We start from the raw sequence: 14,246 nt of genomic DNA, 5'->3' as shown, positions 1-14,246 counted from the left end.
CCTGAGTGACCAGTGCCATACAACAACCCCCGGTATTGTGGTGCAATGCACGAACCACTTCACCAACGCTCGCAAAGACAAAGATCCCCCGTATAGCTTGAACAAACTGTTGGGGCAAGTGCTGTTAGCGAGCACCTATGAAGGCCGGCACGGCACACGAGGGGGTGGGTGGTCAACACCACGCACGGCCGCCTTTGTCTCCCCAGTGGCGATGTTTTACACACAGCACCAGGTACTCATTTGAGGCTGAGTCGATCTAGAGGAGGCCCAGAACCAGTTCAGATAATCGTCACTGGTGTTGGCCGTGAGCGAGAATCGAACTCGGGTCGCCGGGTTCATCTCGCATCGTAGCGCTCTCCGCTCCACTACCGCTCGCTCAGACACACACGCGCACATGCGCACACATTCTCTCTCACACACACATACACGCAATAGTGCCAATAACCACTTTTCCGTTGCAATTCTTGGGAGCACTGTGACATTTACCTATGACTCTTTCATCTAAATAACATTCCAAGCCACGGTCTTGCCGGTGCCGAGCCATCCTTGAAATTTCATTCAGATTGGTCAGAGTTCAAAAACATATCGCGGGCACAGACAAACACGCGGGATTTGGCGGGGGTCTTGCGAGCGCTGTGTGCTTGCCCTTTGGCCCCTTCAGCCCGAAGCTCAATCACTCCGTCTATCCCCTCCAAATGTTGTCAACTTGGATCAAACGATCCAGCAGATATCGCGGATAAAAGGGAGACGAGCGGATTAATCCAACCTCGCCGTCGACGGGCCGCGGACTCCAAATTGAGCGATTATGGTGGAAATTGATCCGCGGGGCGATCGATGCTATTCGATTACGTGACTGATCGCGGCGGCGCTTGGCGCAAGTGAACGCCCACACTTAAAACAAAAACAGAGAGAAAGAGAGGCGGGCGCGTAAATCAGCACGCCCCGTGTGGGAGCAGTGGCTCAAGGGGTTGGGGTTTGGCAGCAAACGGCCCATGAACGATCGTTTAGCTTAAGAGCGTGAATAAAGCAAGGCGGCTCTACCGCAGCGCGATGATTGTGCGTCCGCGGAACGGCGGGGCTGGTCGGACTGCCGTGTGTAGGGGAGCCTGGTGGTCCTCACTGCCACCCGAACGTTTCATTTTTAAATCCTTTATATTAAGTTCGCTTGCTTGCTGGCTTGCTTACGACCGTGCAAATCTTTCGGTCGTTTTTTTACCCACTTCCCGTGATCCAATCGAGCTGACATTTTGCACACAGATTCGTTGTGCGTGACAATTAATGTTCGTGAAAATGTTTTTCCAAAATTTTACACTTTATAGAAAAAAACAATTATTATATGTAATTACCAATTGCTTAATGGTGGCAAACAATCATCTGACCCATATGTGGCAGCCATCTCAAGCCAGAGGACGAGAGGACTCTAGCCGCCACGCATATAAAGGATTTATAGTGAAAAACTTTGTTTTTACGGGTTAATTTTTTTCCGTAACAAATGCGGCGTTTGTATGGTTCCTGTTGTTGTTTCTGTGTGCGCGAAAATATTTGCGGCGTGGTCGCGGCAACGGGCCTCCCAGTCGCGTTGGCTTTGCGTAAATATTTCATGCATTTAAATCCAGTGCTCGAGTGGAGGGCACGCGTTCTAGACTCGTGTGTAGTGAGCTGTTTCGGCAGGATCTGAGCGGGGCACGTGTGTTTTGTTGAGGTGGAAGCAACGGCTCAGCGATTGTTGTTTACTCTGCAGACGAAAGGTCCCTATGGTGAACTCTCAACACAATTGAGACAAATTCCCATGCTGGACAAAGTGGGGGCTTTTTCCCCCTAGCATACAAAAGTGGCCCATATTGAACAAATAAAGTCGTTTACTTTTGGAAATGAAAAGTAAAAATGCACTCTTTTAAAAAAAATATGGGTGTTAGACCATTACTCTTTCTCGCTGAGTCTGTACCCGGTTCAAAGCGAAACTAATGACTTTTCAGTTTGCATCAGACTGTGATTTTTGTGTGTCTATAAACCACAAGTCATATCAATCATGTAAACGGGTATCTACATGCAACATAGTTAAAAAGTGTTTTTCTGCTCGATTGAGCGTTAAAGGCGGCCCAACGTCTCCTGTTAACAGCTCTGGAACCAGCGGTGGAAATTCCACGTTACCTGTGGCGAGGACGATCCCACCCAGAGAACAACCACGGCTAACTCAAAATCGCAACATTCACGACGCCCTTCACCCCCCATTCTCAGTTCTCCCCCCACCCCGTTTTTTTTGGTTCATCCCCCAATTCATCAAACAAAGTAACCTGCCCCCCCCCACGCCCGCTCCAATACAGACACCCTGCCAAGCACGGCGTTGTACGGCCAGGACTGCGTGTTCGGCTCGCGCGGCTACCGTGGAACGCAGGGCGTCACGAGCAGCGGCAAGACGTGCCAGGCATGGTCCTCGCAGAGCCCCCACCGGCACCAGTTCGTGCCCTCGAACTACACCGAAGCCGACCTGAGCCTCGGCTACTGCCGCAACCCGGACGGGGATCTCGCGGGACCTTGGTGCTACACGACGGACAGCGCCACCCGCTGGCAATACTGCGGAATAACTCACTGCAGTGAGTGCATCACGCTGCGGCAATAACGGAGGGCGACGGACTTTTGAAACGCGTCTCTGTCTGTGTCTTTCGCTCTCGCCTCGCTGTGCGCTTGTTATGGACAGTCATTTTCTACCGTCGTATCGAGGGACTGCGTGTTGTTGTTGTTGTGTTGGTGTGGTATGGGACTGTTGTTTGTTTTTAAATTTTACTTAAAACTTTCGTGACTGTAGGAATTCATATGCTTGGTTCTTTCGGTAAAGTCACGTAAATAGAAGACAAAAAATAAAACAAATTAAAGTAAAATAAACATAATAAAATACAATAAAAAATAATAAAAATAAAATAAAAAATAATCAATTGAAAATAATAAAAGCAAAAACCACAATAAAAAAATAAAGCGGTCTTCATCAAGCGCCTGATGAAGACCGCTTGTGTTGCGATCGAAACGTCGTGGGGTTTTTGCTTTTATTATTTTAAATGTATTATTTGTATTTTTTTATTATTATCTACATTTGTTATTTTATTTTTTATTTTACTTACATTTTTTGGATATTTTTTTCTTTCTATTTCCTGACTTTACCGAAAGAACCAAGAATATGTGTTTGTTCTTGTTTCTCTGTCGTGCCCGAGCTTGCATTTAGTGTTGCGTTTCGTGTTGAAACATCGGCAGGAGCTTCTTATGCAAGCAGCACTTACGCCTTTTATTTATTGTTCGTGACATGCTTACCTTTTCTATCTTTTGCACTCCTGTTGTGTTTTCTGTGTTGTTTGTTGTTGGGAATTTCTTACACCGCCCCTACTGAAGAGATTACTCAAGAACTTTGCACGAGATATTCCTGCCAGTTGCATCCAGTTGTTCAAATTGATTGTTTCATTCAATTCGCTATCTCACCCGGCTAGAAACATCCATTGAGACTATTTAGATTATTTTGCTGCTATAAATGTCCAAATGATGGGCTACTTTGTTGAGCTATCATTTGTGGCCAAGTCGCGTCTGAAAAATAATTTAACACCTCAGTGGGCTTTGACTGGCAGGATGTGGATGGTTTCTCGTTCTATTTGTTTGTGTTTGGGTGATTTGTTTACCTTTCTTGTCCTTTGCACTCCTATTGTGTTTTTGTATTGTGTTTGTTGTTGTAGCGTTCTAGTCCGTCCCTATTGTGAAAAAGAGCTTGATACTCCCATCGGATTCATTCAGTCTAAATAAATATTATGATAGCTGTGCTTCACTGATTTTCCCAGTCAAATCGTAAATTTTTGTAAACATTTATACGGCTTCTAAATGCATCTCGATAAAACGTCATCAAATAGATCGAAACATATATATATATCGGAGCGTCGTTCATGCAAAGTGCATCTCACAACGTTCGACAATCCACAACGCACAGAGTTACCAATATGTTTAGATGTGTTTAGCCAATCAAAGGGTGTTTATGCCTAGGGCAATCACCCAGGTATTATACAGGAACAATCATGCCATTTAGTTATTCGGGAAATCCTTGTCTTTTCCAGGAACAAAATCAGAATGTTTATTTATCCTGGAGAAATCCGACGAGCTAAGAAGCTCTTTGCACAGCTGTCCATCAGGGGTTCGCTCAAGAGGGCCACTCCCCACTGCTCGATGTAGTCCCGTCCCATGCAGCATCAATGATGACGATTATATGACCAATCATTGTATCTATGCGTGTTGAACTTCTTTCGCACTGTACGTAGCCAACCATGCTAATCGGAGGTGCAGGGGAAGGACAAAAAACTAAACACAAAAAGCTATTTTAAAGAAATGCGTTTTCAATCTAGATTGTTTAAAAGTGCGTAGTTCCAGTGGCTTCCTAATATCAAAAGAAAGAGCGTTCCAGACGGCCGCAGATGCGCATTTTGAAAGCGTACGACGCAGTGACTCGTCTTTGTTTAACGACGAGCCAAAATCCGCTGCTGCGAGGATGACCGGAGTTCATTATCACGCTCATTTAACCCAAGGAAGCCTCACTGAGCCGCGTGCCTCTTTTTCAGAAGAGTCCTGCCAAGTGTTTTTTTGTTGTTGTTGCAGAAGGGGGGGCTCTGATTCGCTGTGTAAAGGGTATACCAAAAGACAGAGCACGTAGGGTTATTATACTCGTTTCAACGAATCACAGAGGGTTATATAATTTATTTTAACTAATGTTTAAACTGAATACCATTAACACTAATTCATGCATGTTCAAAGATTACGGGTTGTAATATTTGAACATGCATAATTTATGCTTTGTCTCAATTAATTCAGGGTACTTTGGTGGAGTTTTGCAGACGATTTGAGGTGACCTCGCAGGAAGAAGAAACGTAGATTAATAATGATCATAGATACAATATTAACTTAAGTAATCAACAATTAAAATGTTATAATGTGAGTGTCCTGAGTTTTGGGCCACCCGTTATAAACCCGATCACATAATGTCGGGCAGTGTTTCGAATTTCACCATACTTCACCACGCTGGTCACATTTGGGTTAGGAGAGGGGGAGCCCAGCAGCGGTCTGATATCACCGCCCGGCGATGTGAGCTGTGGCCGGGATTTGAGGTCGCAGGGTTCACAGAGAGCGGCGCGTCAACTTCTGCTTCACTGCTTCCCAATAATATGCACAACTATTTGAATGTTTATATCCTATAAATACAAAATAAGCTTCTCAAGACGCTGCACAAACCATAAACATCAGATTCAGATGAAGTAAACAATAATAAACTACGTACATGAAAAATGAAATCAGACAAAACAAACTTAAACTCTGGCTGGGCTGATTGAGCATTGAGCAACACACACGCTCAAACCATCACAACTCTCGAAACCCCACACCTTAATAGGCGTTCGCTAACAACACTTGCCCCATGAGCCTGTAACTGTACATACTGACTGTATTATGCTTCTGCGTTGGCATGCCTAAATGTTGCTATGTATTGTATGCATGCAAACCGTGCTTCAAGGTTTTATCACCATCTACACCTCTAGCATTAATATTCCACGAAAAAGCGCACGCATAATTCTGCATCGGTGTGTACCGGTGACCGCTCACAATGAGAAAATCCCATTGATCTTTGAAAATGTAAGCCCTAGCGTGGCTCTGTTGAACCTCTCGCGGTTATTGATCTGCGTGGGGTATAATGCTGACTGCTAATTATTTCGAGTTCCGCCGTCTGGAAAGCTCACCGGCGTGCCGCATTTCCCTGTCCTTCACGGCCGCGCTGTTTTAGAAACGTGTGGACGCTCGTACTACAAGCCGGTGTTCGCGAGCACGGACCTGGGGCGGATTGTCGGCGGAGAATTCTCGCATCCCAACTCCTGGCCCTGGATGGTGAGTCCGTCGCCAACGCGCACTCGGCAGGCGCCCAATGTGGCAGCGCGTCCGACCGCGTGGACGCACGTGGAGTGAACTCGAAACCGCACGACGCGGCGAAGTTTTGGGTGGACACAGGTTGGCCGCGCACGCAGCGTGAGATCACGCAAACGGGGGTCCGCACAGAGCGAGGGGAACCTCTATGAGAAAATGTCTGCGGAATTTGCACAGTTCTAGGGACCCTACCGTTCCACCCCAAACAGCTTCATTTGTTCCACACATCCGAGTGCGGTATTCCAGGTTGGGTCACGTGTTGAGGTATTCTTCCCTCCAAGCCATCACGAGCCACGATGATGACTTGGGGAGACCTTCATCCAGCAGTGGAATAATCGTGGTTGATTTTGATGTTGGTTATCTTTTTGGTGATGGCTGGATGACAAAGGTCAAAAGTCATGGACGGTACATCACCTGTTTTTTGCCATAAGTCCTTAGTTTATTCTGGGCAAAACGAGCCATTGATAAAGTGCCGTTAGCGAGCGCCTATTTCACACTGACACAACGCCAAAGGGAGTATTGTAGCCTGCACCACCTCTGCCCACCTATATATACAGCTATTATGTTTACGTGGAAGACTAGGTTACTCATTTGAGGCTGAGTCAATCTAGAGGAGGCCCAGGAGTGGTTCTAACACCACTTCCCAGTGATGTTTGCCATGGCCAGGCAGAGATTTCAGGTTTCTGGGTTCGTAGAAGAGTGTGCTAACCACTGAGCATTTATGACTTTACTGATGAGTCCTAATGAGGACAAAACGCATGTACAGTTCTCTCTTTGCTTTATCACTGCTGCCCAACGGGATGGCCACATTTTCGTCGTTTATTTTGATTAACTAGGCTGACAGCATATTCTTGGTTCTTTCGGCAAAGTCACGTAGAAGGGAAATAATAAAATAATACAAATATAAAACAATACAAAATTCTCACGACGTTTCGACTGCAACACAAGCAATCATCATCAGGTGTGAAATCCACAGCAATAAAACGTGATGATGATTGCTTGTGTTGCAGTCGAAACGTCGTGAGAATTTTTTATTGTTTGATATTTTTATTATTTAATTATTTCCCTTCTACGTGACTTTACCGAAAGAACCAAGAATATGAATCCCTGCAGTCACGAAAGCTTTAAATCAAAATTTAGGCTGACAGCATTGCACATGCAATGTGGTGGTCACATGACACACATGCAAGGGATGATGGGAGTTGTACCTTCCTGCTGTGTGTGAGAACACATTTGCGAATACTTAATTGCACTGCACCACTGATACACACACACCATCACTACAGAGACAAAGACAAACATCCCCCTTATAGGCTGAACAGACTATTGGGGCAAGTGCTGGAAGCGAGCGCCTATGAAAGCCGTCACGAGGGGGTGGGTGGCCAGCACCACGCCTGGCCGCCTTTTGTCTCCCAAGTGGTGATGTTTACACACCAGGTACTCATTTGAGGCTGAGTCGACCTAGGGGATGTCCACCGGTTCAGATAATCTCACTGGTGTTGGCCTTGAGCGGGAATAGAACTCGGATCGCCGGGTTCGTAGCACAGCGCGCTGACCGCTACGCCACCTATTCCCATCACTACACACGCACATACACACATCTCTGCTAGACTCACACACGAAGGAATGTGCGTATATGCACACAGAGGATATGTTATGTAGATGAGCACACAAGCTATATTATGATGTCACGCCTAACTTACAAAATGACTATCTCTACACACGCTTGTCCTAACGGTCCCACATTTCATCAAATGTCATGTGTGCACATTTCTGTGCCAGCAAGCGATGTACGTGAGCGTTTATTAAAAAAAAATTAACCGAGCAAATGTGGTCATCTTCCAGGTCGATCGTGATGATTTTTTATGATTCGGTCCAGGTCAGTGAGGTCTGTGGAATATGCGCCTTGGCTCGGTTTGTCCAATTATGTTTCACTTTGCAACTTCAATCACATTAAGAGAGAATGTATTTGATGAAAATCATTTAAGCTAGATGTTACAAATGAAAAAACAAACAAGCATTAAATTACATTTTGATCAAACCTCTGCCAAACCGTCCCCCCCCACCACGCAACCCCGAATCTTTGACTCGTACTGTTAATTTCCTAAGAGATGAATTAAACTGTCTCTTCATTACTCCATTCGCCATCGCCACTTGCACAGTTCATCCTAGGTTCGAGCTTCGATGCAGACAGATTTTTTAAACTCACACGGCCGTTGCAAAGTTTTGTTTTGGGGTTTGCACGGCATCAATACGTGAGACGCTAACGGGTCCCGGGTAGTTGTCAATAGTGACACTATTAATTGGCTTTAGAACTGTAACACAGCGAGCGAGCGAGTGAGCGAGCGAGCACATCGTTTGCATTGTAGTGGTCGGGTGATTTATGCGGAATTGGATCGACAAATTTACTGCCGCATTAGTCACAGAGCAGGGAAGGCGCACATCGCTCGTGCTCTGCTTTGATCTGAAGTTTAGTTCTTAGGGACGAGCTAACCACACACAATGGTGACCTTTATTTACCCAGGAATACATCACTGAGTGCCGTGGCTCGTTCTCGGGCAGATCCTGATACAATGTTGTGGGTTTACTCTCCAACACGACGGCGTGCTGAACTCGTAACTAATTTTCTATTTAAAGCTTTCGTGACTGCAGGGATTCATCTTCTTGGTTCTTTCGGTAAAGTCACTTAGAATGGAAATAATAAAATAATAAAAATAAAACATAATAAAATTATTCTCACGACGTTTTGGCCACAACGCAAGCAGCCGTCCTCAGGTGGAGAACAGGTCTGTCGAGAAGACAGACCTGTGAAGACCGAGTCAGACTCTGCCTTCTCGACAGACCTGTTCTCCACCTGAGGACGGCTGCTTGCGTTGTGGCCGAAACGTCGTGAGAATTATTTTATTATGTTTTATTTTTATTATTTTATTATTATTTCCATTCTACGTGACTTTACCGAAAGAACCAAGAAGATCGTAACGAATTGGCACGTTTTGGTTACGTGACAAACCTTACTAATTGGCTGTGTCGGGTGGTGGCGGGTTTAACGACGCAGTCATATTTACGCGATCTCACCCAAAACACCTCTATTATGGATGCATTGGACGCGAAAGCGTACTACGTGTTAAACTGGTAATTTCCACTCATTAGTCTTTGGCTTTGTGTCGGAGAAAATAGTATTACCTGGACGGGATGAAACTCCGCACAGATGGATTTAAGAAGTAATAATTGGCGCTTATAAAGCACCTTTCACAAATGTCTCCAAGCACCAATTTCCCTGCGGTACTGTTGTATGCTAGCGATCTCACAGCCCAAACCTACAGCGCCTGGTATTCCGTGACTGTCGCCCATCCAAGCAAGAAAATAGATTAATGCGGAATGATGTGCCTCATGGTGATTCGATGAATGGTCCCGATTCAAGTTTAGAATTCGAGTCAAGAACGCATTCTTGGGCGCACTCCGTGCCACCGCGTATCTGCCCCCTTCCAGAGACGTGTTCCGCCCAAGCCAAAGTTACTTTTCTTAATAACATAGACCAATCCAGCAACAACAACAAAAAAACAAACTCCTAAATATGCAATTGGACACATAAAATTATGAATTCAAATGCATCATCAAATTTTGAATTCATCATTAAAATTTAATTCCATGCTTACATCCCGTAAAAACGAGGCTAATCCCCGCTCAGCTTTTACTCGAGCCAATGAACTTGGGCACACGTTCAAGGTGATATTCTTGTAGTCAAGGCCAGTGGATGCTTTAATGCACGCGGGCATGGAATCCGGTGCAAAACGGAGGGGCATTAAAACGCCGGCTCGGCACTTTTGGCTGGTAAGTGAGGCAATGCGCCCGAGAGGACGTCCAGCGCAGAGATGGAGCGATACGTCCGTGCTCAGATGCAATTGCGATGAATTAGGGAGGCCTTCATTCAGCAGTGGATTGATCATGGCTGGCTGTGACACGTTACATGTAGGGGGTTTCGAGTCACCTCTGCAGCCACTCGTGGCTGAAAAAGTCACTCCAATGAATTGTAACCCTAAATCAGGACAATTCACTGTTGAATCACCGCTCATCCACAAGTATTTCCCGAAGCACTGAAGCGCTTTTGAAGTGAACGCGCAGGCGGCCTTGGGAGGCATGTCGTCAGGCAGTGAATGGGGGTGGGGGGGGGGGATGTTGTACCTGTGACCAGTGTTGGTGCAGTATAAATAAATGGAATTCCCCTTTAAGAGTCGATGAGTGTGTGTACCCTGAGTTTTAATCAAGTGCGCGTGTGCCGAGCCCTGCGAGCCTTTTTAGTGAAGTACACCGACAAGGGGGCATTGCCTCGTGCAGGGATATTTTATTTGTTGTCCACTCGCAGGTTCCCTTTCCACCGTGCCCGGTGTGTGTTTTGTCCTGCTGTGGCTTTGCACCATAATTGGATATTAATTCAGCCCCGGCACGAGTACAGCTATGCAAGCTTGACACAAAGGGGAGGCCATTATGAACGCAATAACAATGGATCGATACTAATGTGCGCGCGTGTTCGTTGAGCACATTCCTTCCCGTTGCTTCCAGTTCGTAAAATGCATTCTCCCCGGTGCGTCAGAGCCACGTGCTTTATGATTATAAAGGTTACTTACCCGAGATAGCTTAGCTGAGTCTCAACGCTATTTTTGTGGGGAGGTGCGGCACGGCGGGGGGGGGGGGGCGATGATTGCTCTGTATTCTACCGTTTGATTAACTTGTGGGTCTTTAAAAAAAAAATTCACCATGTTTGACACAGACATGCCCAACGAAGATGCATTTGCGGGTATTATTTGGCAACTCGTATAAGGCCATGTATGCAGTCACACGTGTGTGGACCGGTGGTTCATTGGTCGGCACGCTCACTGCACCGTCAACCGGGTCACCTGAGTTCCATTGTTGGCCCAGCCTAACGTCAGTGCACCGGTGATATTCTAACCGCCACGATAACACAGACAGCTTTGATCACTTACTGCATTTGCACTGGTTACCGAACACACACACTTAGACTCACATGAACACAAATACTGTACTTGTCAACATGCAGTTGTAAAGTAAAAAAAAAATCGTTTCCCATAATTGTGGCAACTCGCCTGATGAAGCTGGTTGTAATAACCAGCGAAACGTCGTACTACTTAAATTGTAAATGTTGTGGCTTTACTCTACAAAACACGGGTGTGCTGAAGAAGTAAATCAAGGGCACGTTTTGTTTAAGTTTACCGCTGTGTGGGATGGTGGTGGTGGGTTTAACGAACCATTTATATTTACGTGATCTAACCCAACAACAACAACAACAACAAAAAACAAACCACCTTCTTTATGAATTGTTTCTGTTTATTTGTCTTTTCCCACTGCAGGCTTCTCTGCGTCCGGGCAAAAATTACAGGTCAGGAATTTGCGGAGCGTCGCTCATCCACCCACGGTGGATTCTCACGGCGGCGCACTGCATTCGGAAGAAGTGAGTGGAACATTTTGGGCTGCCGCCACTTTGGGCAGCCTTCGTTCGCGACTATTCCCACGGGTGTCTAGACGCTGCCTGCAGACTTCCCGTCTGCCCCCAACGGCGAGATCGCATCAGAGATGTGCTCCCCGGGTTAATTGAATTGACAAAAGTGAACATATCTAACAAAAAAACCTGTGTTTTAGGTGAATAAAAAGATTAATTAATCAGATCTTGATGGGAAACATTTTGGATGATCTGAGATTGAAGTGATGCCATCATTGCTCGGATGGCATCACTTCCGCAGATTTCCCAGAAAAAATTGGTATCCCCGCGGCACTGAGTGACAGCCGTTTTGTTATCCTGATGATAAATATAAATAAAACACGAGGTAAATTATCTGACATCACGAAACTGATCTTTAAACTTGGTTAAAAATCAAAAAAATTTGAAATCCCAAAATCATCCTGAGATTACATAATCCCGGTTCGTTTGTCACTCTGCTACCTCCCAACCCATTGCTAAGTCAGCTTCAAGATCGCCAAAACCATCTTCAAGTTCCTCCAAGGACCAGCTCTTGCCGGGCTCACTCCTCTCATCTCCCTCGAACTCCCCTTCACGTGCTCTCTGCGCTCAAAATGAAGGGCTTTCGTAAAAGAATACTCTGATTCAATCTTCACTCAATGGGAGACCGCTCATTCTCCGCTACTGCCCTCATTATCTGGAATTCCCTTCCTTTGGCAGTGTCCTCTGCCGAGATCCTTACCACGATGGAAGCCGAGGCTCAAGACCTTTCTCTTTATCTTCTGTGAGTGTCTCTGCATGTGAAGTGTCTGAATTTTGTACTTCTGCGATAGCGCCATATCAACTCCGCCTCTAGCCCGTAGCATTCCACCCGTCATTTCTCTGCTTTCAAAAAAAATCCTTAAAAGCTCCTCTCTGTCAAACTCTCTCGGTGCGCATGTTACCGCCCTCTTTGTACGGCGTCTTCATTTGCAGACGCAAATAGCCAGTTTACAAAACCAAATTGCATTGTGTTAGTGCTGTATTGAGGAGATGCCGAGTATGAGATGCGTAGTTGGTTAAGGCAAAAACTAAAATGCCTTTTTTTTATTGGAGAGTTTACAACTCCATCCTCACTGGTTACACTTCACCATTTTACGCCGAACGAGCATCAAGGCTCACTCCAGTCAAGCGGTGTGAGACGGCCGAGCATTCGGATTACAGGACATACCCCGTTTCTATCCTATTGAGCAGCTCTAACATTCGAACACTTTTGAAGCCAGACTCTGCGCGACAGTGAAAGGTCACCACTAGAAAGAGCACAATTGGTGAAGCCCTTGCCTGGGTCATGTCTGCCACGTGTCCTGCTCGCGGAAACCTGGCTTTCTTACGTTTTCAGAAACACCTTTTCGGATTTTTTTGTAAAAATTTTTTTTTATATATTTTTTCATTCATAGTTTTTAAAAGCATTATTTTAGCCCCCAAAATATATTTAAACTCCACCAAAGAATATTTGAACCCGCTGCCTCTGGGGCTAAGGTTAAACATCTGGCAGTGTCGACAGAGTGTGATAGCCCCGACAGGGTAGGATTCATGGGTTAATTGTGGATAAATCTGAGTGTTGGAAAAGTTGTGCCCTGACACCGAGACAAAACGATGCACCGCTGTGAATGATGTCACGGGATTTTTGATGTCCACTTTCTAGAGCAGGCGTGCTCTAGAAATGCCATGCCACACGACTTCAGTGGCTGCTGGCGCAAAGAAGTTGCACCCTTTGCGGCCAGGGCAGCCGTGAAAGTACAAACCATCAGGCTATCTCTTGTACGTACGTACGTTGAACTTCTTTCGCACCGTACATAGCCAACCGCGCCAGTCGGAGGCGCGGCGGAAGGACACCAAACTAAACACAAAAAGAAATGGCAAATAAATACTTTTTCAATATATATCTAAAAATGCATCGCTCTGGTGGATACCTAATATCGGAAGGAAGAGCGTTCCAGACGGCCGCAGAAGCACATCTGAGAGCGCGCGATGCCTTGATGCCCAATTTTAATGCCAAATTTTCTTGACACAGTCTGCCGCTTGTTTAGGGAAGCCCACACTTGGCCTAAGTAGGCGTGAGTCTGCATACAAATTTACATTTCTGTCGGCTGAGACTCACTCGAGAAATTAAGTCACGATCAAATAATTAACTCATCCTTTTTTTTTATCAAAACGGCAGCTGCCTCTAAAGGGAGGGAGAAAAATAATAGAGTAATCGCGCTTCCGAATACATTTTAAAGTTTTACCCTCGTTTCTTTTCATGTGTTTTATGTTACGATCACTGACATAGTTATTGAAAACACGGGCCTGGCGTCCGTGGTGATGAAGCCCAGGTGTAGAATATTTTTACGTGAATTCCCATGATGACTGCAGGCCAAATTCTAAACTCTCACACGAGGCACGCGTGATTGATCTCACTTGGAACAAAACGGAAGCACCGATAAAACACATTCGACGTAATTTTTTGTTATTCAAATCAAAATTCCTTAATATTTTAAATAGCAAAGCACGGGCTTAATTCTCCGTCCGATATTGCAAGTTAGACACGTGTGTGTGTACATACATTTTTTTCATACATATATGTTTTTTGATCGAGTCGTAAGGACAAGCCATGAATGCTCAAATACCTTTCTTGGTCCACATGAGCGAACACGAGGAGACTCATTAAGCTGTTCCCACGAGCTCTCGCGTTCAAGGGAAAACATGTTGTGTATCTCATTGTGTTTTGAGGGATTTTTTTTACGTGAATTACTGCTATAATGAGCCAAGAATGTTTGTTTGTGTGTAACGTGGGTGACGTCACTCCCAGTCGACTAGC

The 14,246-nt window shown here is 45.5% G+C and overlaps 1 protein-coding gene across 1 annotated transcript in view; it reads left to right on the top strand.

Annotated features, from left to right (window-relative positions):
• Nucleotides 1-14,246, top strand: part of LOC144942133 (plasminogen-like) — a 101,814-nt gene that overhangs the window by 46,586 nt on the left and 40,982 nt on the right. The window contains exons 7-9 of the mRNA XM_078868893.1: nt 2,325-2,594; nt 5,798-5,898; nt 11,301-11,401. Of these exons, the coding sequence (XP_078725019.1) occupies nt 2,325-2,594; nt 5,798-5,898; nt 11,301-11,401 (472 nt within the window). The remainder of the gene's footprint in view (nt 1-2,324; nt 2,595-5,797; nt 5,899-11,300; nt 11,402-14,246) is intronic.

The sequence above is a fragment of the Lampetra fluviatilis genome, chromosome 26, assembly GCF_964198595.1.
Source record: "Lampetra fluviatilis chromosome 26, kcLamFluv1.1, whole genome shotgun sequence".
Lineage (NCBI taxonomy): Eukaryota > Metazoa > Chordata > Hyperoartia > Petromyzontiformes > Petromyzontidae > Lampetra > Lampetra fluviatilis.
Note: the sequence above shows the minus strand (reverse complement) of the source record. Positions and strands in the feature narration are given on the sequence as shown.